At 44.1% G+C, this 26,173-nt stretch overlaps 1 protein-coding gene across 1 annotated transcript in view; it reads right to left on the reverse strand.

Annotated features, from left to right (window-relative positions):
- Window positions 1–26,173, reverse strand: part of ITIH2 (inter-alpha-trypsin inhibitor heavy chain 2) — a 37,894-nt gene continuing 11,721 nt past the window's right edge. The window contains exons 6-21 of the mRNA XM_081229217.1: window positions 24,662–24,824; window positions 22,923–23,030; window positions 21,975–22,103; window positions 20,489–20,605; window positions 18,058–18,226; window positions 16,946–17,071; window positions 15,384–15,565; window positions 14,318–14,503; window positions 13,805–13,944; window positions 11,305–11,474; window positions 9,638–9,775; window positions 5,088–5,201; window positions 4,464–4,662; window positions 3,735–3,907; window positions 2,375–2,486; window positions 1–421 (exon numbers count right to left, since the gene is read on the reverse strand). Coding sequence (XP_081085343.1) covers window positions 274–421; window positions 2,375–2,486; window positions 3,735–3,907; window positions 4,464–4,662; window positions 5,088–5,201; window positions 9,638–9,775; window positions 11,305–11,474; window positions 13,805–13,944; window positions 14,318–14,503; window positions 15,384–15,565; window positions 16,946–17,071; window positions 18,058–18,226; window positions 20,489–20,605; window positions 21,975–22,103; window positions 22,923–23,030; window positions 24,662–24,824 — 2,374 coding nt within the window. The 3' untranslated portion in view covers window positions 1–273. The remainder of the gene's footprint in view (window positions 422–2,374; window positions 2,487–3,734; window positions 3,908–4,463; window positions 4,663–5,087; window positions 5,202–9,637; window positions 9,776–11,304; window positions 11,475–13,804; window positions 13,945–14,317; window positions 14,504–15,383; window positions 15,566–16,945; window positions 17,072–18,057; window positions 18,227–20,488; window positions 20,606–21,974; window positions 22,104–22,922; window positions 23,031–24,661; window positions 24,825–26,173) is intronic.

Here is a 26,173-nt window from a genome sequence, read left to right on the forward strand (position 1 = left end):
TTCCCTGGTGGCGCAGTGGTTGAGAGTCCGCCTGCCGATGCAGGGGACACGGGTTCGTGCCCCGGTCTGGGAAGATCCCACATGCCGCAGAGCGGCTAGGCCCGTGAGCCATGGCTGCTGGGCCTGCGCATCCGGAGCCTGTGCTCTGCAAGGGGAGAGGCCACAACAGTGAGAGGCCCGCCTACCGCAAAAAAAAAAAAAAAAAGAATGACTACAAAGGTGGCAAGAAAAAAATGTATATTTATACATAGAATTTCCCCAACTATAAACTTTTCAAGGCCATTTGAGAAAGCTGTAGAGCTGAGGCACAAGGTAATCCTTGTAATGTCTGTCGATGAAGCCTTTCCCACTGTTGTGCACAAACCAACAAGGAACGTCGGTCCCAAACACTCTGTCTGTCCGGTAGTCCTTCTGCAGGCCTCTGCAAGGAGAACAGTGGGCATGGTTAGGACACAGACTGGGGCGTGGCCAGCCTGTGTATCCAGAAAGAAGACACACTCTCCCTCTCTGTTTTCTGCCTTCTAGCACCATATCTGCTAACACCCCCGTGCCCCATCCCCATTCCCCAAGTCTTTCCCAAGTCATACAAAGCACCAGAGTCTGGGGCTTGGTTTAGAAAGACAATAAGCAGTGTGTCATTAGAGATTCAAATAACCTGTCTAGAGATTGACCAATGTGGACTTTTCCAGGAAGGTGAAGAGTGCAAATTAACTTTCCTTTTTTATTTTTTCCCTGCCGCCTTAGCGGAGGGGAGGCCCATGTATTCAGAGGCAGTCCTCTTTCTGGACATGGGGAAAGGGACAAGGGGACAGTGGGAACTGCCTGGGGACTGTGTCCTCAAGATTGCCTAGGGCTGGTATAGTCTCCAAATTAGCCCAGAGCAAGGAAGAAGCTGCCAGATTTAGCAAATAACAATGCAGGATGCCAGTTAAAATTTGAATTTCAGATAAACACCACTCATGTTTCAGCAGAAGTATGTCCCAAGTATCTGAAATTCACAATTTCTTGGGTGTCTTGTGTTTATCTGGTGAGGCTGGAAGAGGATCCAGCCACCGTGCTCTCTGAGGAGCTGAGGCTACTGCAGGGAGGCTGTGGGGCGGAAATAACGTTCAAATGGAAAGAAGGTGGAAACGAAGCTCCAGCTCACAGGTTCCCTGCAGGATGAATCTGAGGTGCCTCTCACCTTGACTGCAGGGGTGACTGTTCTACTTAGGAGCGACGCCGGCTGTTCCTGAGACATTCATGTTTTTCGTTTTAAGGGTAAAGAAGTCATACGGTATATTGCCATTAATGAGCTTTAAAACATACATCTTTGCGCGTGGCCCACGGGTCGAGTTAGTTTCCACTGTGCGTCATGAGGTGCTGGCAGTAGAAGAAAATGGGGCCCAGCCTTTACCTTTGGTCACTAGCGTAGAGTAGATGTGTGTTTACCGACCTCAGCTAACTTGTTATTACTGTGATCAACTGTGCTCAGCGTTGCTTCTATGAAACACGCTTACTGACGCCCAGTGGTAACTCACTGATCTCTGGTAAACCCATACGTGTACCCACTAAGAGCCCGTTGTTTCAGTCACAAATCTATTCCTGTGGTAATTTTATTTTACTGTTGTAATTTTATGGTTTAATGATTATTGTAATTTTATGGCTTAATTGTTGTAATTTTATGGTTTAATGAAGTACATGGAAGCCAATGACATTCGTGTGCCAAAAGAGTCATTTCTCATCGAGCAAAGTTGGCTGCTTTGTAAAAACTCTAAAAAGGCCCCGAATTCTTTAATATGATACCAAATTAGGCCTGGGTGAGACAACTGTAAAAGACTGGGGAAAATGAAAAAGACGTATAAACGTTTTAAACTCAGGATGCTTTACAGGTATCTATGTTCTCACTTCAAAATGCAGCATATGGATACGGTTTGTGTAAGAAAAGCTACACCAAGACGTATTCAGTAGATTCAAACACAAACATGCATTCAGTGGATAAATACTCAAAAAGAAAGCTCTAGGCTTAAGTAAAAATCTACACATTCTTTTGCTAGCACTAAGGCGAGTAGGTATTTTTATGATTTCTTCCTTTGATCTGCTTTTTCAATTATCCAGCTTGTGGCCGTATGGCTTCTAATGTACGAAGGTGAGAATAGTAGATTAATTAATCTTGGCATTTGATGGTATGTACTTATGTATCTGGTCATTTTTTGCATTTCGGATGGACTCTCTGCGCCTTACGCCAATGCCATGTATGTGTCTCTTCCTGGTGAATTGTTTAGTGTGACACAGGTAAAGCTTGAAATGGCTTTTCTTGTTCTTCTATTTGGCCGTGTGAGTCCAATCCTAACAGGAGCCCTTTTTGTTCCCGTAGTATGAATCCGAGACATACCTGGTGACAATCAGCTTTTGTCCCTTCACGTCCATGTTTGCCTCTGGCTTCTCAGGGTCCTTTCCTGGTCGCTCATTGAAGATATGTATCTTTGGCTCATACATGAACTGGCCTATGAAACAAAGTACAGACGTTTATTTACATGTAACTCAAGGGACGACAAAAGGACAGGCTGGTCATGTGATCCAAGCTGCATTTTGGTTCCTCCATCTAGACTTTCTGGGGTAGACAGATGTACTGAGAGGAAAAGGATGCAGATGGGGATGGGTTCTTCCTGAGGGCAAATCCATGCTGCTCACTCATATGTCATTTGACATATGAGTCTGATCGACTGGACCCCAAGTAAAATCGAACACTCTGATGGTCGGGGTAAAGATCAGCACCTGAGAGTACAGCTCAGATCTAGAAACACGTTTGGTTTGTGATGCTACACAGTACGCTTAAATTGCCACCGTTCTTAAAAAGTAGGGAAGGTTGACCTGGACGCCCTGCTTGTTATCACAGACTTCCTAAACCAGTTCACTTCTCTTCAGTGAGAAAAAAATCTTCAGCATAAAACTTACAACGTATCCATCCCTTCTCTTAATTTGCCCAGTATGTGATGAAATCCCAGCCCTGGGAAACTTTGTCTGGAGCAGCAAATAGTCCCAGCTATAGCATTACGAGTCGCCCTGCACTGCTGTGTTGGGTTGTAGGAATCTTGTTTTTTATTCTTTGTATATTATGATGTTTTGACATCTTAAAAACTCTGTCTGGCTGGGGAGAGACTGCCCCTCCCTGGGAAAGCCGATTCTGAAAGAGAGCAAAAGACTCAGCCGGGAGCATGGTGGGGATCTGCAAATGAACCAATCCAGAGCCAGACCTCCTCTCTCTGGCCTGGGAGCCCCAGAAGGAATCATTCCAGGGCCAGGTGCCAGGCAAGGAAAGACCACCCTGTAGCCCAATGCCCACTGAAATTATTAAGCTAGCCAACCCCGAACTATCCTGCTCTGTCCTGTCTTTGCCACAGAAACCCCAGTGAAGGCTCTGGCCTGGACCTATCTCTTGCTCCTGCTTCTGGTTCCTGACCCAAACCTGGCCTCCCCGTGGCCCTGCGTGGTGAGATGTGTCTCATGTTTCTATGGTAACCGCGAGCAACGGTAAACGTTACACTCTGTCAATGACACTGACCTCTTTGTGTGTCACTCAGGCACCTTCATAAATTAAGACCAGGGCACAGAGTGTGGGTCCTCCCTGAACCCTTGAGTCCATGCCTGGCACTTTCCCACATTCTAACCAAATGTTCTAACCTTGAGCCAAAGTTGCTCAAGACCTAGGGTGGTCAGTCCCACACCTGCCAGATGGTCCACGGACACTTTACCTATCAACCCGTGTACATTAAGAGAAAACTTGTTTGTGGGGGGGATGTAGATCCCCAAAAAGTCGACATTGATGGGATGCTTCTTCCAAACGCGATGAAGTAAAACAGAGAAGGACATGTCTTTATCCAGGGCGATAGTCACAGTTTTCTCTTTCTTCACCGAGACAAGCACCCTGGTGGGAAGTCAAAAAGGAATTAATGATTCCAGAACAGACTCGTTTTAGAATGTCATTCCTCTCCCACCCCTAATATGACTTCACTCTGCTCTGTACAATCCCGCCAGTTTTCTAAGAGCTTTACAACATTTTGGCCACAGAACGTTGATTTATCTCCCAGCGCTGAAATTCTGTCAATGTATACATTTCCGTATCAACAATGAACAGATACTAATGGGAAGATATTACTCATAGGACAAAATCATAGTGTTTCTGAGCACTCTGACACACTGGGCTGGGTTTCAGTTGATGGATTCATTCACACGTCCAACATGTACTTATTAAGTACTTACTGTATGCCAGGCGCCAGGCTAGCACTGAGACACACCGTGACCAAAACACATAGACTCTACTTCCGGGAGCAGGGCAGGAAGTAACAAAATTTTTTCTGAACCTTGACTTCTTCCCATTTAAATGATGATTTTGAGTTTTATGTTTGTGTCACGCACGTCTGGATTTGTTGATGTAGTCACGTGTCAAGGATACGCCCTAATTCGGATGTAACTGTACTTGCCTCTGGTTAAGGATGTGGGCCGTGTCGGACCAGGACAAGACGGATGTTCGAGAGCCCCCGCTCAGGGAGATGGTCTCGGTGCTGATTTCTATTTTCATGTCCTCACGCTGGAAATAAAATCCCAGTTTCCCAAAATAGGTGCTTAGTTTTTCATTCTTGGGCTTCTTGGCACCGATGAGCTGTCCATTGACCAAAATCCCTGCAAGGAAAAAAAATGGTTTTTTCTCTCTTGTGCGCTCTTTTTCTTTCTTTCTTTTTTCTTTTTTTTGCACATGTGGGCACCATAATTCAAATTTATAAAACTTGACAGTATGGGAAAATTATTTTATTTAGCTTCAGGATTTACATAGCATTTTTTTCCTCTGTAATTCTCATTTTATAACTACTTTATTACGGTTTAAATGAATCATATCACAAGTTCTGCTAGTTCATACTCAGAGTGTTTTATCTATAATAGTTCAAATAGTTAGGAATATATTTATAATTCATTTCTCACTATCAGAGTTTGAAAAGACTAGTTTGAAATATATATATAAGATTTTATTAAGGCAGGAAAGAAAGAAATCCCAGGTAGTGACAGTGACGAATGACCATGACCTAGTAGTCTAATTCTTTTTATTTTACCTAATTCTGGATCAGAAACAAGGTTGAGGATTTTTCCAGGTTCTGAGTCAATATTGAAACAAATATTCTTTTGGCTTTTTGGTAGGTAGATGACGAAGTGTGGGTCATTTTCAACTGGAAAATATACAAAGAAAGTGAAGACAAAATCATAGAAAGGAAGATTAATTTGAACAGTATCTTATTCCTGAACATCTTTAATTTCACAACCACAAATGTTTATTGTGCTCCTACTATATGCCAGGTACTGTTCTAGGCACCAGGGACCCAGTGGTCCAAGTGCTGTCCCTTCCTCATGGAGCTGCCATCAGAGTTCTAGGTTATCTTACACATATAGTGTACACTCGTTTTGTAGCTATCACATATATTCTAGGCTAGAGAGGGAAAAAATGAATAAGACATAAGGAATAAGAAACACAAGCATACACACTATATATATAATATATACTACAAATGTACTACATATGTGTATATACAGTGACTGTGTGTATAGATAGGTAAAATACCTGTATTTTTAAGTAGTCATACACAGTGCATAAAAATAAAAAAGACATAATATTACCTTTTGGCCTACAGACTAATATTGATCAATTCCAAGAGCAATGAAGGATCAAGCTATTCCCAAGAAAGTACTCCTTTGTTACTAGACACCATTATTCTGGCCGATCTTTTTTGTTTGTTTGTTTACCCATTCAACAAATATTTGGTAAGAAAAAAAACCAAACCATGTGCAAAAGTCTGAATTATGCAACGCTTGGTGTAGCTATTAAGAAGTCATGGTCTTTACCTTCAAGAGAGAAACTATTTAATGAAGGAGTGACAGAGACTCTCTCCTGGGACTAACTCTACTCAGGCTTCCCTGAACTCTTCAAGTTTGACCTCAACTTTTGGACTTCCATGTTCCTCTCTGCATTGTCTAATTTTAGCAAAAATCCTACTAAGTAGGTTTAGCTAGAATCCCCCACCCTCCAAATCTGATCACCCTTGATATCTATTCAGGTTCCTCCTCCCGCCACCGTCCTCAAGTGAGGTCTGATTACCTGGCCTGCCTTCAGCAAGAATCCTGTTAGGTTAGTTTCACCAGAACCCCCCCTTTCCACTGATGTTTCCTCTTAGTAATATTCCATTTACTGACCTCAGCCTGGTTTTTGTCTGTAAATTCCCACTTTCCCATGGTGTGTTCAGAGTTGAGTCTAATCTCCCTCCTGCACTGCAATACCCCAATGCAGTGGTCCCTACACCCATCATGAATAAATTGTTCCTTACTGTGCTTTAACAAATGTCTGAGAGGTTGCTGTTTTCTAGATGCTATCAAAAAGCTCTTTGCAAATATTAACTAATTCTCACCGCAGTCCTGCAGAGGACAGGTGACCTGCCCGAGGTCACATCACGGAGTTAATAAGTGGCAGAGTTATGATGCAAAGCCATGCCGTCTGATTACATGCCCATTCTCCCAACCATCCTGATATGCTCCTTCAAGTGTGTGTTTGGGAACTCGAAATGGAGGATAAACTCATCCAGAACTGGAAGAAAATCTTGTACTTCTTTGCACCCCTTACACCACCAAGCTCATGCTCTGTAGTCAATAAATCCTTGGTTAATTGATTTTGTGTAGGAGCTGGGCATGAGAGGGCATCATTAAAACACGCAACAAAGGTTCCCAGCTCTTTTGTTTCTTTAATCAAAAAAATCATCTTATTATGATAGCCTCTTCTTTCCTCTACACAAATAGGGTGTTTTGAGATAACTTGGCTTGAAGGAAATTGCTTTCATTAAAGATAATGATGGGGCTTCCCTGGTGGCGCAGTGGTTGAGAGTCCGCCTGCCAATGCAGGGGACACGGGTTCGTGCCCCAGTCCGGAAAGATCCCACATGCCGCGGAGCGGCTGGGCCCATGAGCCATGGCCGCTGAGCCTGCGCTTCTGGAGCCTGTGCTCCACAACGGGAGGGGCCACAACAGTGAGAGGCCCGCGTACAGCAAAAAAAAAAAATGATGGGTTTTGCCATTTTGATGAACCTAAATCCCATCCATCAGACCTTTCGGTGAGCAGCAGCGAATCAGTACTGCCGTAATGAGTTGACAGACGTCTACCAGAAACAAAAGATCATACTGAAGTTAGTCTGTGCAGCCTTCCATCCTCATCAGGTTGGAGGGAGAGTGAGGACCTGGGGTTAATGGGTGTAAGACTAGCCAGTGTTTACTGGCTAGGAACCAGGAACCTACTTTAGAACCACCTTGCAGGTTATTATCATCCCCATTTTGAAGGTGGGCTGAGACCTATAGATGTTTCAGTGTCCAGGCCAAGGTCATGGGGGCAGAGTTTGACCCCAGAACTGTCTGACTCTCAAGACCTTGTCCTTTTGGTTGCCTCATACAGCAGAGACGAAACTCGGAGCAAGCACTGCATTCTTACTGAGAAGCACACTTCAAAATAAATTGGCTCGGGCTCTACGTGTTTCTATGAAAGTTTTATTTTGCAAAGCAGCAGTTTAAGTGACTCATGAACTTGTCACTGCAATCAGGTCTTGCTCTCAGAAGCCACTCGTTGGAAACACATAGTAAAAATGGCTGTTGTGCAAGCACAGCAACCTTGGACACGTAGATTCCCTCCTCATGTGCCACTTTACGGGGCCGTCGCTTCTGAGAGTCACATGCAGAGCCCTTCACCAAAGCTCCATAGTTGGAGGTGATGTGGGAGGGGAGTGGAGGGACCTCTGTCTGAAGCATCACCACCAATGAAAGCATGAAGAAGAAGATCACTTTGGGCCCACAAATAACAATTTCAGAGCTAAGTCGTAGAGGTGGGATGTTTTAAAATATCTCTGTCAAGATACTTATTAAAGATATTTAAATATATCCTAAATATCCATTCAAAGTCCTTGCTGTGTTCTCTCTGTTATAATTCGATGTCAGGTGAGTGGTAGATGTACAGGGCTGAGAAATCAGTTCTGAGGATTTCTGGATAGAAGAGTCTTACATTCCAAGCAGTCTAGAAAAGCAGCACATTTCTAAGAAGCTACACCAGAAGCTACTCTGATATTTAAACTGCAAACCACCCGAGTTAAGCTGGTACTTTGGACCTTCCAAGAGGGAGAGGGATGTGCTCCTTCTTTGAATGGTGAAATTTACTCCTAAGTAAAAGGCAGAAAAGGGGCACAAGCTTTCTACACGGGACCAGCCAATGTGTAGGCAGTGGAAATCCCTTTCACTGAAAGGCATAGTGCAGACCAGGAACAGGAGAGAAGATAGTTTCCTATTTCCCCCAGGCAGCTCTTCTCTGGTTGAGAAATAAGACCCTGCAGAGGTTGACAACCAGAAGGCAAAGAAAGAATCTGCACAAGGAAGCCAGCTGCAGCTGTCAGGACCCTCGCGAGGAAATTTGTTTTCTTGGCTTTCACACGATTGCATCTGCTACCCATGCCTGCCACTGAAACCACTGGTAGAAAGATTTTTAAATGCTGAGCAAAACTAGGATTTTCAAATATGTTGTTGATTAAAATCAAGTAAGCAAATTAACAAACAACTCCACAAAATAATGTATGATAATGCAGTTATATAGGAAACAACATTCAAGTATTTTTGATTATAAAATTGATAATAACACCTATTTAGGGAGTTTCCTGGTGGCCCAGTGGTTAAGACTCCGCGATTTCACTGGAGGGGGCACAGGTTTGATCCCTGGTCGGGGGAACTAAGATCCCACATGCTGCACAGTGTGGCCAAAAACAAACAAAACACCTATTTATTGAGTGACTATAACATGCCAGCTCTTTACAGATGGTTACACATTTAATCCACAGCTATGTAAGTAGCTTACATCATGATACTTACAGCTACACAAGTATCATGATGCCTGTTTTCAAAATGAAGTGAAGTGCAGAAATGTTAAGTTACTTAAGTTCAAATGAGTGTCATGAACAATCTCCAAAGAAGATGTCCTTTCCATTGATACCCATTGGCCCTCCCCACACGAGAGGTGCATCTCTTCCATCCCAGAGGGTTTGCCTCGTACAGTGGAAATGGGGTGCTATGAAATGCGTTGTCCCCCCCAGATTCATACGTTGAAGCTGTAACCACCAACATGATGGTGTTTAGAGGTGGGGGCTTGGGAGCTGATGAAGGTTAGACAAGGTCATGAGGGTGGGACCCTTATGATGGGATTTGTGCCCTTATAAAAGAGACGCTGGACAGCCTGCCCTCTCTCTCTCTCTCCAGTGCATACACAAAGGGGCCACGTGAACACACAGGAAGACAGGTGCTGCCTACAAACAAAGAAAATGAAATGTACCTTGCTGGCACCTTGATCTTGGACTTCCCAGCCTCCAGAACTGGGAGAAATAAACTCCTGTTGCTTAAACCACCCAGTCTATGGTATTTTGTTTTGGTGGCCCAAGCTGACTAATACATGGGGCCATCTTCTTTCCATGGAAGGCGTCGATGCCTATAAAAGGCTCTCAGTTTTACCAGGATTTTTTAAACGTATACAAATGCTCCACGGCATTATGGTCCAATTGAGATCTGGGATGTGGAAGCATTGTGGAAGTTCCCTTACCTCTCATCACGTGTGGAGGAGGGGTTGTCTCAAGCACTGGAGCGCCAACCGCGGGCATTGGGACCATTGGTGTTGGTGAAGGGTTCACCCAAGGTGGGAGTGAATTTGGAGCAACTCTGTTGCCATAATACAGGGCACCTGCATAGAAAAAACTGTATCCATTAGTTTCCAGGTTTACTTTTCCATGGACATTGCTTACAATATCAAGAATCTGTTTTATGCAGACAGACCCCAGAGGTTCTCAGCTAAGGTTTTCTCCCATTATTTTTATTCCTGAGTTCTCTATCTTCCAGCTCCTTCTGTCATCATGCTGTGAGGGCCTGCTGTAGGCTTCTCTGCAGAGTCTGGGTCCCGTTCTAGGGTCTGTAGTAGGAGGAACTAGCCCTCAGAGGTTGCGGAAGGACCTTGTGCCTTCACCATAAACTGGGGAGCTGAGGTCCAGCCAGACTCTGGACGGCATCTTCTCGGATCTATTCCTATCTACTCACCAAACGACAATCAGAAAGCAACAGGGATTTACTGTATAACACGATATTCAATATCTTGTAATAACCTATAATGGAAAATAATCTGAAAATACATATATATATATAAGATGGAATCATTTTGCCATACACCTGAAACTAACACCATATTGTAAATCAACTATACTTCAATAAAAAAAGAAAACAAAACAATCAATCTGAACGATTTAGTTTCCCAACTGACCAATATCCCCTACTGGTTGCAAAAAATTCATTTGGCTTTCTGATATACAGTCAGCTCCTTGTCTCTGAGAAAAAAATGCCAGTTCACCTAGGCATTTTATCCGGGGGATATAAAATCACCTATAAATGCCAGGTCATCTAGCGTGAGTTTCTCCCTGCATAAATTTAGCTGTGAGGCTCCAGGCTATTGTAACTGGAAGTCAGAAGTAAGAGTTTCTTGAAGCCTGGACCACTGTCATAAAGTTGACATCTCACTTGGACAGAATTTAAAATGCAGAAAACGACCCCTCCAGTGAATGCTGGTCATTCTCAAGATTGTTATAACAGGACCAGCCCCTAAGAAAGGGAGGAAGGAAGACGATGAGTAAACCAAGCTCTTCTAAATGTGGGCACACGTGCCCTTGGGTGTACCTTCGGACATTCCACAAGACACAGAGATCATGGATAGCTTTTATGGCAATTTTGAGCTTCTTAGCTTCCATATATATTTTCCCCAAGAAAACCCCTTTCTCCTAGTTTAGAAATGGAAGGCACACCTTTTTCCTGCCTGCCTCACCAAAAACCTCCCGGGAACTAAGTGTCCATTTGAAAATCGGTGTAGTGCCCCAAAATGGAATAACTCCAATGTCTAGGAAACAAATCTATTTGTAAGTCAGACAGTTTTCAATTCTTTGCTTTCAACAGGATTGGAGAAGGGCCTGACCTGTGTCATCTGATAGACCATTAAAAATACTTTTTTGAGTACTAGATTCTATATGAGTTTTGTATATGACTTCAAAGAAGTTCAGATGAGTAACTGCCACTGCTGTAACCAAGTTCCATTCCTGTTTACTTTTATCTATGTCAACAAGGCTTATCAGGACTTAGGCTTATAAAAAAGTATTGGGTTGGCCAAAAAGTTCGTTTGGGTTTTTCTGTAACATCTTATGAAAAATTTCTCCACCAGGTAGGCAGACTCACCTGAACAACAGGAATAGTCTTGTGGAGGGGAGTCTGCCAGCATGCGTTCATCCCCGGCGTCATTCTCAATCACCATGGATGTGAGGGGGGTCACTATATGGTGATCCAGAGACATCTGCAGGATTGTTTTTGTAATTTTCCTTTTCACAGCAGCTGTAGGAGCCAGGCTCCTGTACTCAGAAACAGAGACATTGGACAGCATCACTAGATTTAACTCCACCACTTCTGGGTCTAACTGGGACCCTGGGGACCATGAGGTAAAACAGAATTAACTGGCTTCATGAAGCTTAGTATTTTGCCTATCCGTGCAGTCCTAAGGAATTTTTAAACACATTATTATTTTTTTAAACTGAAGTATAGTTGATTTACAGTGTTCTGTTAATTACTGCTGTACAGCAAAGTGCTTCAGTTATACATATATATATATACATTCTTTTTCATATTCTTTTCCATTATGGTTTATCCCAGGATACTGAATATAGTTCCCTGTGCTATACAGTAGGAACTTGTTGTTTAGCAGATGTAATAGCTCAACCCCAACCTCCCACTCCACCCCTCCCCCGACCCCCTCCCCCTTGGAAACAAGTCTAAATAAGTTATTTTTGAGAGCAGTTCTAGGTTCACAGCAAAACTGAGCAGAAAGTAGAGCTTTTCCGTATACTCCCTGCACCTTCCCCACCCGACAACCTCCCCCATTATCAACATCTCCCACTAGAAGTGGTACATCTGTTACAATTGATACATCTACATCTACACGTCATCATCACCCAGGGTTCACTTTTGTGTTGTACGTGCTATGGGTTTGGACAAATGTATAATGACAGGTATCCATCATTATAGTGTCATACAGAGTAGTTTCACTTCCCTAAAAAATCCCCTGTGCTCTGCCTGTTCATCCTTTCCACCCACTGCTCCCTGGCAACCGGTGATCCACTTTACAGGGATTTTTTTTTTTTTTTGCGGTACGCGGGCCTCTCACCGTTGTGGCCTCTCCCGTTGCGGAGCACAGGCTCCGGACGCGCAGGCTCAGCGGCCATAACTCACGGGCCCAGCCGCTCCGCAGCATGTGGGATCCTCCCGGACCGGGGCACGAACCCGTGTCCCCTGCATCGGCAGGCGGACTCTCAACCACTGCGCCACCAGGGAAGCCCGGGGATTGTTTTTTAAGAATCAATATTTAATGGCTGCAGCAATTTGCTATATACCTTTACATGCATCCAGTTGCCTCTGTAAAGATGCAGGGACAGTTCTCACTTACTTTAAAGCCACAGCTTACAGTCTTGTGTCTGTTTTATCATCTTGCTGACATTAAGGATGTTCTCTCTGAGCACAGTTATGCAGCCGTATTTCATTTTCCCAGCCCCGGTCACACCACCCTGCTCCCTCTTCCTAAGAATCTGATCGAATAGGTGGAGGCGGGCTGGGGAACAGTAATTTTCTTATCCAAACACCCCCCTGTAATTCTGATGCACGTGATCAAAGAACCATACATTACTCTAGAAATATGGTTTTTATATTGGAGCATTTAAATACTAGTCAGCTGAGAAGCCAGAGATGAAATAGGTACCTATAGGAAGCCCTTCCTTATGTGATCTCAGAATTGCATAATCGTAAATTTCTCTTTGGACAATCATCTATTTTCAGGAGTAAATGCAAATGAATTCCTGATACCCATAGCAATGAGATGGATGAATCTCACGGGCATCACACTGAGTGAAAGAAGCCAGAAACAAAAAATACAGTTTGTATCATTATATGAAATTTCATCATAGACAAAATTAATTGATAGTGACAGATGTCAAAATAGTGATTTCTACTCGAGGTAGGAGGTGGGTGTTGAGTGGAAAGGAGAATGAAGGAGACTTCAGAAACGGAAGAACTCTTCCGTGTCTGGATCGGGTGCTGATTACGTGGGTGATGTGCGTAAAAATTCATTAAACTGTACATTTAAAGTGAATGCACTTCACATGCTTTATTGTATGCATGTTATATGTCAAGAAAAAAAAGAGTGAACCCAGCTTGAGTTAAAACTGCCTGAAAGGGGCTTCCCTGGTGGCGCAGTGGTTCGGAGTCTGCCTGCCAATGCAGGGGACACGGGTTCGAGCCCTGGTCTGGGAAGATCCCACATGCCGCGGAGCAACTAAGCCCGTGTGCCACAACTACTGAGCCTGTGCGTCTGGAGCCTGTGCTCCGCAACAGGAGAGGCCGTGACAGTGAGAGGCCCGCGCACCGCGATGAAGAGTGGCCCCCGCTCGCCGCAACTGGAGAAAGCCCTCGCACAGAAACGAAGACTCAACACAGTCAAAAATAAATAAATAAATTTATTAAAAAAAAAAAACTGCCTGAAACCAGTGGAAACGAATACTCCAAACCCTGTAATAATTTGCTGCTTTTTTTCGTTCCAAACTCTTTTTTTTTTTTTTTTTTTTTGTCTATTATGTCAAGTATCCAAGGCAACTCTTTTGCTTTTGCAAATCCCTGTGGTGTACGGTCTTCTTACCGTTCAGCCAGAAGTTGGTTGATGGTCAGATAGGCCCACAATTTCTTGGTGAAATCAGGATCTGCATGCTTGTCTTTGGATAGAAAATCCTCCAAGCCATCCACCTCGGCCAGGGTTTCCAAGACTAACTCTGCATTAGCCTGGACAATGGAAGGTTCAGTTGAAAGACACCAGTGGGGCAGAATTGTAGTTAATCAATTCACATTTTCCAAAGGATCTACTGTGAGTGAATCAGGGTAGCAGGCAACTTGAAGGGGAATGCAAAATAATCCAAAAGAATACACAAGAGGAAGTAAGTGCCAGCCTCTAGAGTTTGGGATGAAAAAGGTAAGGATTTACACAATAGTTGGGAAGATGGCACAGATATTCTCAGGCCTTCCCTTTTGCTTTTTGCTTGTATTATACCCACATGATTCTTGGAAGTCAGAGTATCAGCCTGTTAATATACAAGATGTCTCTTGTATACTAAGGGGATAATTCGTATTTTTAGAATAAGCAGATAAGTAGAAGTACCGAAGTTGCAGTGATAATACTCTGTAACTGCTCCAATTTATCAGGGTCAACTTTTCCTGCCACCACGATCTCTGAGCCTCCAAAATAGTTATGGAAACTGTTTTGAGTGACATCTGTTACTGGCGTTTGGGGATAGTTGAACTGAACATTCCGGAGCAAGGGAGTCGAGACCTGGTTGTAGAATTTCTACAATTCATAGGAAAAAAAAAAACAGAGAAATCATTATTTTCATATCACTTTATAGATCTAAAGCATTTTTCTCTGAGATTCTTCAAGTGCTTAGCAGACCGCTCAATTTATTCTCCCAGGATCTCTGTGGAAAGCTATGGAAAATTCTCATAGTTATTCAATGAACTGAAACAGAGACGATCAAAACTTTGTTAAGAATATTACTCTTGACTTAAGAGCCTAGCATATTTTCTTTCTGTTATGACGAGCATGAAAAGCTCATGGACTCTCATAATAAGTCAGCTGGGTGGATATCCCCAAATTAGAACCTGTCTCTTACCTGTCCCCAGGTTTAAATATGGTGCCTGCTATTGATAGATGGTACCTGGTACTGACAGAGGGTGGAGTAAAGTATATTCTTCTTCTCCTTCATTTTTTCTTGTCCATTTAGTCAAAATAAACAAGTAATTGATATCCTTTATATTTAAGGAAATGTACAGGCTATAGTTTGATTTGTGTTGCATTATAGAAAGTTGATTTCCAAGATGCCAGTGTACTTTAAAGGGAGAACGGTGCCCATGACGATTAGGAGGACCGACGGCTTAGCGGGAGTGGAGAGACACAAGAAGCTGTGATGGTGTCTCCCAAGACCTGTTCAGGGAGTAGGGAACTTGGTATCCATCACCTTACCGCCTCTCATCTCACTATTACTGCAGGTGTACAAGTTGGGGTGGGGTGCATGAGAAAGGAATAGAACACTTCCCCGATTCTTGTGGCCTAATATAGCTGACATAATGACAATTTTTACTTAAATTCAGCCATCTTCTTTTAGGCATCAGATATTGCTAGTTGAATGATTTCAAGTGAAGAAAAAAAAAAGAACAGAAAAATAAGTTACCTTGAGCTGGGCAGAAGTGTCCTGGTTTCCATAAATCCTTTGCGCAATCCCATGGTTTTCGTTGGAGAGTCTCTTCAAAAAATCATAGTCAACATCAAACCCTATCCCCAAACTGAACAAGGAGATGTTTTCTCGTATGTTCTGCTTCACGTTTTTCTGAATTTTTGACAATTTCAATTCCCCTAAAGATGATGACAGGAAGGAAAGGAGTGAGAAGCCAACGCTATCAAGATTTGGGAAAACGCACGGAGGGCACTTTAGCAAAATTTGTCCCAATTCAAAATGCGCCTATGCTTTGACTCAGTCACTCAACTTCTAGGAATTTTCCCTAGAGATGCCCTCATACATGTTGAAATGAAGGACGGGCAGTGGTATATAGCAACATTATTGGGAATAGCAACACATTAGAAACAACTTAAATGTACACCAATAAAGGAGACGGGTTAAATTATGGTATATTCAAACTGAAATACTATGCAGTTATAAAAAAGAACATGGCAACTCTTTATGTGTTTATATTGAATGATCTTAAAGGCACATTTTTAAAGGGGAGAAAAACAAGGTGAAGGTCAGCGTATGCAGGATGCATCTGTATACATGTATGTAGGTGTGTGTCTATATTTTCATATATTTGTGTGTATATGTACGTACAGTATACAGATACACATAGAATATCTCTGGAAAGACACACAAGAAACTGGTAATCAGTGACTGTCTCCTGGGACAGGAACTGGATGGTTGAGGGTCAGGTGTAAGAAGCTGACAATTTTTTAAGCTTATTTCCTTAAGATTTTATTCTAAAATTGAATTTTAAAAGTCATCTGACCCAAGCACTGAATCTACGACAAATACACAACAACTGCCATTCTGCCTCGCTCTCCCTCTTTCTAGCACTCTGGTACCTTGTCAGGATTGCATCACTGGTTCTCCTTCCACTGAGCTGTGTCAGGCACAGTTAGGTACATCCTTGTCTACAAGACGGACTGCAGCGCAATCTAGCATTCACTCTCACTGATGCTTGTCCGTGTAAAGACGCAAATGAAGCAAATGAAAATAACAGCATATGTAATAGAAGCAGGGAGATGGCAAGCCATTGTGTGGATAAGAAAACACACAGGATGCATCAGAGAGAAGTAACCTGTCCAGGTGCAGTGAGTACATGGGAGAAATTTGGAGAACAGTGGGAGAACAGGTGACTGCAGACTCAGAGGATACATCCTCATCACACACCACCTCGCACACCTTACGTTGAGGAAATAAACACACTGCACTAGTATGTATCAGCAATCCTCAGAGTATGTGACTCAAATTCAAACGCAAGTTTCCCCACATTGTGGAGGTGAAACTGAGGCATTCGAGGGCGTCCTCCCCCAAGACGTCTGGGGACTGCTTTAAGTGGAGTGAATGCTTCAGGGTCAAAAGAATCCTTCTTTTAGGAAGCATGGCTTTAAAATGGTTTAGACACTCAGGCAAATGCCATTTGAGTTCCCAGTTTGAGCAAATCACGTTCCCAAGCAACAAGAGTAAAAATATTTATCACGAAAAATGTAAATGATACTCGCCTACTGTCGGATCACCATCAGACACCAAAATGATCAGCGAGACCGCGTTGGGGTCCAACAGTCCCAAGTTATTGGCTTCATTCAAAATAAAGATGGCCCGCAGCAGTGCTTCGTTGATATTCGTCCCTGTGAAAGCCGTAGAATGCGCTGTTCGGTTACATACTCTTACTTTCCACAGAAACAATCACGTCTTGGGTTCAGGTTCCTCTGTTTGGTGATGACTTATGCATAGTTTATTCAGTACCCACATCATTTGATTGCTTTCTAAATTTTGACCAGGCTGGTCCAGATTCCCCAGTGGAATAAAATATTCACTTTGTAGTCAATGGTTCCCTTAGAGATGAATTAACCCTTTCAAAGCACCAGTCATTTTGTTAACCACCAAACTGAAGTTACCTAATTCAGCCTTGCTGACATACTTGGACACTGTTCTGTAAACAATTATGTGTTATGATATGTGATTTTTTTCTTTTTTTTTTAATTGAGGTTCAGTTGATTTACAATGTTGTGTTAATTTCTGCTTTACAGCAAAGTGATTCAGTTATACATATATATATTACACATATACACATATGTATATATATTCCTTTTTCATATTCTTTTCCATGATGGTTTATCTCAGGATATTGAATATAGTTCCCTGTGCTATACGGTAGGCCCTTGTTGATTATCCATCCTGTATATACTAGTTTGCATCTGCTCATCCCAAACTCCTAGTCCATCCCTTCCCCACGTCCCTGTCGCCCTTGGTAAGCACAAGCCTGTTCTCTATGTCTGTGAGTCTGTTTCATAGATAAGCTCATTTGTGTCATATCTTAGTGATATTATATGGTATTTGGCTTTCTCTTGCTATGCGTGTCATAAGAAGGCTAGTATCACTTCCTGACACCCTTTTCTGAGGATGGAATGGTTAAAAACGTGTGTGGGATGGGGTATGGATTATGCTTTCACCACGACCATAGTATTCATTGTTTAATAATAAATGTATTATTTAAAGCAGAGCAGTGCAGACTGGGCAAAGACCACTGGGGTAGGGAATCATATTTCTTAAGTGAACCAAGATTTGAATCCTATGGAAGTTTCCCACTGGGCTGCGGGCTAAACCCACTTACCTCCACTGGGCTGGATTCTGTGAATGTAATTCTTGGCATCTGCAATCTGTGTTCTAGTAGCGGAGACTAAATCGTTTCTCCAGGTTCGAACATTGTGGTTGAAATCAACCATGGAGAAATGGTCTTCAGCGCGTAGATCATCCAATATGGTCTTCATCGCTTCCACTGTCTGTTTTGAGAGAGAATAGAGAAGGGTCTTAATACATAAGCTCTAAGCCTAAGATGAAATGAGGAAGACCAATAATTCATCCTAGTCATCTTTCAAGTAGTGGCTCAAGCTATAATTTTTCCAGAAAACCATATAAATCCACTTGAGTCAACACAGATCTACCTCTCCTGTATTCTGAACATGTATTGTCTGTATTTTGATACTTACACTTTTACTGTCTTATTTTGTCATGCATGACCAGTCTCACTAGCTTGACTTTAACTTGAGGATTATGAGCCTCAGGGGTCCCCTTTGTGGTGTCTGAAAATCAAATGTATTTCTCAAGTGCATCTACTCAGCCTTCTCATCCACTACCACGTAATTATTGTTTCCCATCTCCTTCCCCTTCAAACCACCAGCACCCCCCTCTCCTGTCTCAGCTGATGACCTGGATTCCTACTTCACTGAGAAATGGAAGCAATCAGAAGAAAACTTCCACAACTCCCACCACCATAAAATCCCACCTGCCAGTACTTGTACCCATAAACTTTTCCTTCCCGCCTGGTAATGTAGAAAAACCAGTAGTTGTATTTCCGCCTAATGCAAATCCATCCACATGTGACCTAGACTGCATTCTCTCTCGTCTATTGAAGGACACGGCTCTAGCAACTGCCCTTTGCCTCTCCTGCATCTTGAATTTCCCTCTGTTGGTACATTTCCGTAACAGAGTAACATGCTATCATTTCTCATTCCTTAAAAAACCTCATAATGTACCCACTTGCCCCATTTCTCAGCTTCCCTTTGCAATAAAATGCCTTGAAAGAACTGCCTACACACACTGTCTCCAAATCTTCTTTTCCTATTCTTTCTGAAACACATTCCATTTAGGCTTTCACCATCATCCCTCCACGGAAACGTCGCTCGTCAAGGTTGTTGTGAAAGCCGGTGGACTATTCTCATCTTACCAGACTCAATCTGAGCAGCATTTGGACCAACTGGTCACATCTCTCTCCTAATATAACTTCCTCGTCTTCTTCCAGAGCCTTGGACACTCTTGGTTTTCTTCTTCTTTCATTGGCTACTTTTTCTTAGTCTTCTTTGCGGGTTCCTCGTCTTCTCCCCAGATTATTCTAATTATTGGAATAGTATAAGTTTGACTCGGTTTGCTTCTCTTATCTACACTTACTCCTTGATGTTCCCAACTGGTCTCATGGCTGTGAATAACTTCTACATACTGGTGGCTCCTAAGTGTCTATCTCAATATCTCGCCTCTGAGCAGCAGAGCTGTAGAGCCAACAGCCTGCTTAACACGTTCACTTGGGTGTGTAATAGTCATCTCAGACTTCGGTGATGAACTAAGTGCCTGACACACAGTGGGTGCTTAATAAATACTTGTTAAATGAGGGAAGGAAGGAAGGGAGGGAGGGAGGGAGGGAGGGGTGAAAAAACTCTTGTATTAGAGCAGTGGGTACTGCAAAGTACTGAGGGTACTTTTCTCCCCAGGGGATACTTGACAATGTCTTAAGACATTTTTGATTGTCAGGACTGGGAGGGTGGGTGCCACTGGTATCTAGTGGATAGAGGCCAGGGATGCTGCTAAACATCCTACAACATATAGCGTGGTCCCCACAACAAAGGATCAGCCAGCCCAAACTGTCAAAAACACCACTGTTGAGACCCGGGGACCGGGGTAGAAGCACAGTGGGCAGGGCCATGTCTTTTCCGTCTTTTGGATCCTTAGAACAGTAGTGAACACTTGGGTGGTCAGAAATGGTTGTTGAATGAATGAATGGTTAGTTGGTGGTTCGAATTGGTTGAATGGATAGATTGATGAATAAAATAGGAAATTTCCTTGTTTGTTTAGAATTGCATCTATACTATTAACACTGAGTAAGCCTATGTTGAACTCTGAACTGGAAGATGTGGGACAGGATGGCCACCCTCAAGGAATTACAGCATAATTAGAAAACATATGCATATAGTGATGTCAAAGTTATTCATGAACAATGGCGAGGTGTTAAAGTGTTATATGCAGAAGAACCAAAAGAATATGAAGCGGAAGAGTGAGCAGAGTGAGAAGAGGTTATACTGAGATGAAAGTTTTCAAAAAGGTGAGTTTTGAATAAATTTCTGCTGTTCAGAAGCCACCCAGTCTGTGTGACTTTGTTAGCAGCCTGAGCTGAGACAAGCCCTGTGGGAAGGGGCCTCGAACAATTGCATCATCAGGAGAGGATCAGAAAAGGTAGGGAGCCCCAGGTACCACTGCCCACCTGGGGTACTTACCTGTTTCATTTTTATTCCCCACATTGAGCCACTAACGTCGATGACAAAGAGGATGTTTTTGGGAATTGGGTCCATGTTCTCAGGAGCAAAGAAGTGGACAAAATATCCATTAAATACCTGGAAACCAGAACACATTTGTGAGCCAAACCATTAGCAATGTTTGGAATGTAGGAAGATGAGGGTCTGGGGACTGAGAGAGGAGAGGGCTGGTCACAGGGGACAGGAGAGAACAGACGCTTGGTGTCCCCCTGCTTCTCCTTGCTCCTTCCTGCTCCCACTCTGTCCTTCCCTGCGAAGGTCTGAGCCTTCTCAGCAGTTCACCTCCCAGGCTATTTCCCTCCACTCCTTCCACCCCACCCAGTCTTCATCGAGAGCCTCTGTCCCAGGAACACTGCTCACCGATGGTGAATCAGGAAGAGTCCCTGCTCTCCTGAGGCTCGCGGGCAATGAAGGACCCAGACAAATAAAGAGGCAATTTGCAGCACAGTGTGTTAAGTCCGTGATCAGGAAAAATAAAAGGCTCCAAGAACACCCCCAGTGGCGGTGCATCTAAGTCAGACAGAGGCGTCTTCCCCAGGGGAAGGGCATCTACGCTGGACTTGAACGTGGGTTCGTGAGTTTGCAGTTAGGCTGCCTGTGTCGGGGTTGGACTGAGCTGGGGGGTGGGGGCCAGGCCGGGGAAAAGACTTCCAGACAGTGCGGCCCTTGGCACACTTAGGGCTCTATAAGTGGTTCAGCACGATGGATTCAAGGAGTTAGGGCAGAGAACCCACCGGGCAAACCATGAAGGACCTTGATGTGCACCCCAGGGAGTCTGGATTGTTCTAGAAGTTAATGGGAGGGGCTGGATTCCTGATCCCCACCCCCTGTCTTCTCTTGTAGGTGCTAAAGACTGGCTCACCTCATTCTCTTTCCACTGCCCTTTGGTTGCTTCCCCCAGGACATTACAGTGTCCAGCTGTCAGGTGTGTAGCTGTGGACACTTCCCGACACCCCCCCCCCATCCCTGGAGAGAAGCACAGGCTCTCGGCTACTAAGGCCTCATTACTTTAGCACAGGGAAATATGCACACACATCTAAGACGTGACAAAAGAGGAAAGGGAAATGCTCAAGAAATCTCACAAGGAATGTAATCTCTGTGCTTTCTTTGATCATCTCATTGCAAAGGGCCTTGGAAGGTTATCGAAAATTCCCATTTTGTGATTTCCTATGGTTCTTCATTCGAGGCCTAGACATACCTTCCTGGGACAAAGGCATGAGACCCAATGGCCTTTATTCAGTTATCTTGACATAAAATGCTCAGTGACACTTAGAGAAATATGCTTTTAGTCCCTTGTCTGCAGCCTTGACACTCGCCTGGGCAGCTGGGAACTACCCAGAGGCCGGCGAGATTTATTCGGGGGTGGGGGGGAAGGGGGGTGTTATTCAACAAAAACCAGTTCTTTGGCTTTGGCGGGGCCATTCTCCCAGAGTCTCTTTTCACTCACCCGAAGCTCACCGACTTTCTCCTCTCTGTTCACATCATATACCACCACGAGCTCACCATCTACCGCAGTCTCAGAGCAGTTGGAGCATTTTCTTTGTTGTGCTACCGTGGGCTTGAAGGTGACGTGTGCCTGGAAAGGACAGTAGCGTCACAGCCCAGTCTCGGCCCCCCTCCCTCTCCAGGTGAGGAGTTGACAACGGCACCTTCTCGTGCACACAGGTGGAGGTCTAGGGCCATTCTGCACCCGGGCACCATTGGTGGTCTTGTTGTTGATGGAAGGGATGGTGCCAAAGCATGTGAGGGGCCATCTAACAGCCTGCGGTGCTGTTGGCCTGGTTTCAGTCCTTTATAAGAGATTCAAAGAATTCCTGCCTTTCCCCCCATGGAAGAAACAGCTTCCGGCTCTAGAAAGAGCTGGTGGAAGGTTCTTAGAGGACTTCGGTCCCTCCAACCGTGGTCACTATTGGCCATTAAGGCAGAGAGAATTAGGCTGAGTATTTCTTGCTGTGATTAATGAAAATCCACTCTGTATTATGTGAAAACTGTCTTTTTTTGGCTGCACCACGCGGCATGCAGGATCTTAGTTCCCCAACCAGGGATCGAACCTGTGCTCCCTACAGTGGAAGCACAGAGTCTTAACCACTGGACCAGTGGTTTTCAAGTCCCTGTGAAAACTGTCTTTTAGCGACTGGTCAAGTGAAATTACCTGGGGGAAATGGGACAGGACCTCCAAAAGGGACAGACTCTGGTCAAAATGCAATGAAACAATCGGTAATATTATCGTGTATATCCTGGGGGAGACCCTAGACTTTGCTCAGGGATCACTGTTCCTTCATATAGTTCCCTCAGGTCAGCACCTGATGGATTTTCTATCCCCCAGAGCAGAGGAGGAGAGCAGAACCCAGGAGCCAGTGGCCACTTAGACTCTGTAACATCAATGCTGTGGTACCTTCTGCTGTCCTTTAGATACGACGGGAACTCCATCAAAATGCCCATCAAATGTGTCCAGAACATGAAGAAATCTCATTCCCTGAGGTTCAATAATCCACACATCTACCTAGAGGTGGGAAAGAAATTACTCAAAGCATTAAAATATCTTTCAAGATGGAGCAAGAAGTACACTTACTAAGTCCTCTGCTGTTCTTCTCATCTTCAGGATTTCCCAAAGATGACCCAGCATGGCTCCACCATCACTTCTGCAAGTTCTTTTAATTCTGTGTGACACAATGCATCTCACCATGTAGGCTGAAGACCTTTTGGGCAACCCAGTATTCCCCTCCTATTGCTTCATTTCTCTGGGATTTAATTCCCCTTCGTCTACTCTATTCCATTCCATTCTTATTTATTTTAAAAAATATTTATTTCTTTGGCTGCACCAGGTCTTAGTTGCAGCATGCAGGATCTTTTAGTTGCAGCATGTGGGATCTAGTTTCCTGACCAGGGATCGAACCCGGGCCCCCTGCATTGGGAGCGCAGAGTCTTAACCGTTGGACCACCAGGGAAATCCCCATTCTATTCTTATTTCGAAATAAGAATGGAATGAGAATTTTACCATGATCCATTCATTCATCCCCTTGAATCTTCTACATCAATGGGCAAATTACAACCTGTCTGCTTCACCTTCCTATGTGTCAAATGGAGAGCAGGTTGAACTGTGCACTTCCCTGGGTTTCTTCCAGTTCTGCTCTGCCTCCTACATGAGTGTTCATGTGATGTCAGTAAGATTCGAGCCAAGAAAAGAGCAGCTCAGTTCTCAAGGCAAGAGGTGAAGATTACAGCAGAGGTGAGTTCAAATTGGTAGCCAATGCCCTGCCGCAGGCATTGCTCTCGAGGTGAAGAGAGTTGGGGTGCAATGTGGGGAACGTGAAGCAGATGAAGACGACTACCTCAACCTTCACTGACCTCCTATTATTTGCCACCTACTTCCATAAGCTCATCTCACTTGTAACCAAGGCACCTAAGAATGTTGTAGTACCCTTTTCACAGGTGAGAAAATTGAGGCTCAGGATAACTTGTCCCATGTTGGAAGGTCAGTGTAGTGGGTTAAATGGAGCCCCTCCAAAGACATGTCTGCATCAAATCCCTGGAAGCTGTGACTACTACTTGATTTGGAAAAAGGGCCTTTGCAGAAGCAATAAAGGATCTTGAGATGAGATCATCCTGTACTGCCCAATGGGCCCTAAAGCCAACGACAAGTGTTCTTACAAGAGCAAGGCAGAGGGAGACTCGAGACACTCAGAAGACACTCAGAAGAGGTCACACCCTGGTGATGTGACCGGGGGGGGCAGAGATTAGAGTGATGTGGCCACAAGCCAAGGAGTGCCAGCAGCTTCCAGATACCAGGAGAAGCAAGGACAGACTCTCCCTGGCAGCCTTGAGGCGCGTAGCCCTGCCAACACGTTGACTTCAGACTTCCGTCCTCTAGAACTGTGTGAGAAGACGTTTCTGTTGTTCTCAGCCACCCAGTGTGTGGTCATTTGTTACAGCAGGCCACAGGAAACTGACACAGCTAATAAGGAGATGAGCTGGCATTGAAATCCGCAAGGAAGTGGCCAGGTTGACTCCAAACCCAGAATCCTTTCTACACGCCACCCTGACCTGCAGTGTCGAGTGGCATGGAACACCACAAAGAGTGGGGACAGGCAGAAAGCACAGATGAGGGACAGAGCCGTAGGAGGATGGGCTCACCTCCAGGTGCTTGGCCAGTCGTCCTGGCTGCAGGTGGAGTCTGTGCTCGTAGGACCCCAGCTTCCTCCACTTCACTTCCTGGTAATGAAGTTCAAACTGCACCTTTGCTCCGGGGGCGATGTTCACTTCGGTTTTGAAGTTCTCCATATCGAGGGCTCTGCTCCTAAAGGTGTGAGCCCCCCACGTGAGTCAGCACAGGCAGAACCTACGCAGAGGGCAGCCGGGCTTCCCTGGGCTAGCAACCTGCTCACTGTTCAGAAGAATGAACGGTAGGTACAGTAGAGGTTAACTGCAACTTCTAGATAAATTTCATTCCACCAGCCTGGAATTTTCTTCTCCTCTCTTACCTGATCTTTTTCTTCCAGAGCTTCTTACAGATTTGAGTGTCATCTGCAAAGAGCTACTAGTTATTGATCACCTATTATGTGCCAGGAACTGGACACACATATCATTGCTATTATAGCAGCTCTGCAAGCTGGATCCCAATACCCTCAGTTATCAAATGATGACAGACGAGGCTCACAAAGGGTAAGTAATCGCTCCAGACCACATGATGAGTCAATTGTACAGTAGGAACTCAAACCCAAGTTTAGATGATTCCAAAGACAGCACGCCTTTCCTCTACTGCTTTTGAGACTCGTTCTAGAGATTCTTTATATTTTGAAAGTCTTCAGAAAGAAGACATCTATTATTTCATCCAATTGAATGTGTATTTCCAGCACTAATGCCTTATTTAGTCCCATACACACCAAGTCCAACGTGATCATTAATCTTGAGGTGTTTATGGTTTTAAAGAGAAAACAGCAGGACTGTCAAATGAGGGAGATTTGAGCATTAGGAGAAACAATGGGTGATTTAAAAAAAAATCAAACAGCTAAATAAGCAAGGTGAGACCATGCATAATCGGATCGTTTGGGATCAGGGAAGTACCATGAAGAAGTGGCTTGGGATACAGGGCAGCTGAAGGAAAAGATGAGCACGGCCGGGTACAGAGCTTAGGAGTAGAGAGTGGGGTGAGAGGCCTGATGTATCTGGGTGGGGGGGGCAGGCTACAGTGCGAGCTCCGTGTTCTCTGCTGTATCCGCAGTACCTGGAGGAGTTTCTGCTGCAAATAAATATTTGTGGAATGAAGAAATAATAAATGGATGGATGATGTGGTCAAAGTGATGGGTAAAGACGGCAAAATGATACTTAAAGCACTTATTAACCTGGATGCATGCTGGAGATGTTCCCATGGCTTGGAATTTCTCCTGTCCTTTCTGCTGGCTGAATTCTATTAATCTCTTTGGGCTCAGCTCAAACATCGAGTCTTCTGTGATGATCTTCTGGACCCCCGGACAGAACTGTTCACTTGGTACTTGGAACTCCCATAGGATTTTGTACCATCTCTACATTAGCGCATTATACCATTATATATTACCCCATTATATATTATATATATTACACTTACCTATATAATATATATACTGTAGTCACCTATATGGTATATATGTTATAGTCACCTATATATTA

This window comes from Mesoplodon bidens (assembly GCF_964165515.1).
Source record: "Mesoplodon bidens genome assembly, chromosome: 3".
Classification (NCBI taxonomy): domain Eukaryota; kingdom Metazoa; phylum Chordata; class Mammalia; order Artiodactyla; family Ziphiidae; genus Mesoplodon; species Mesoplodon bidens.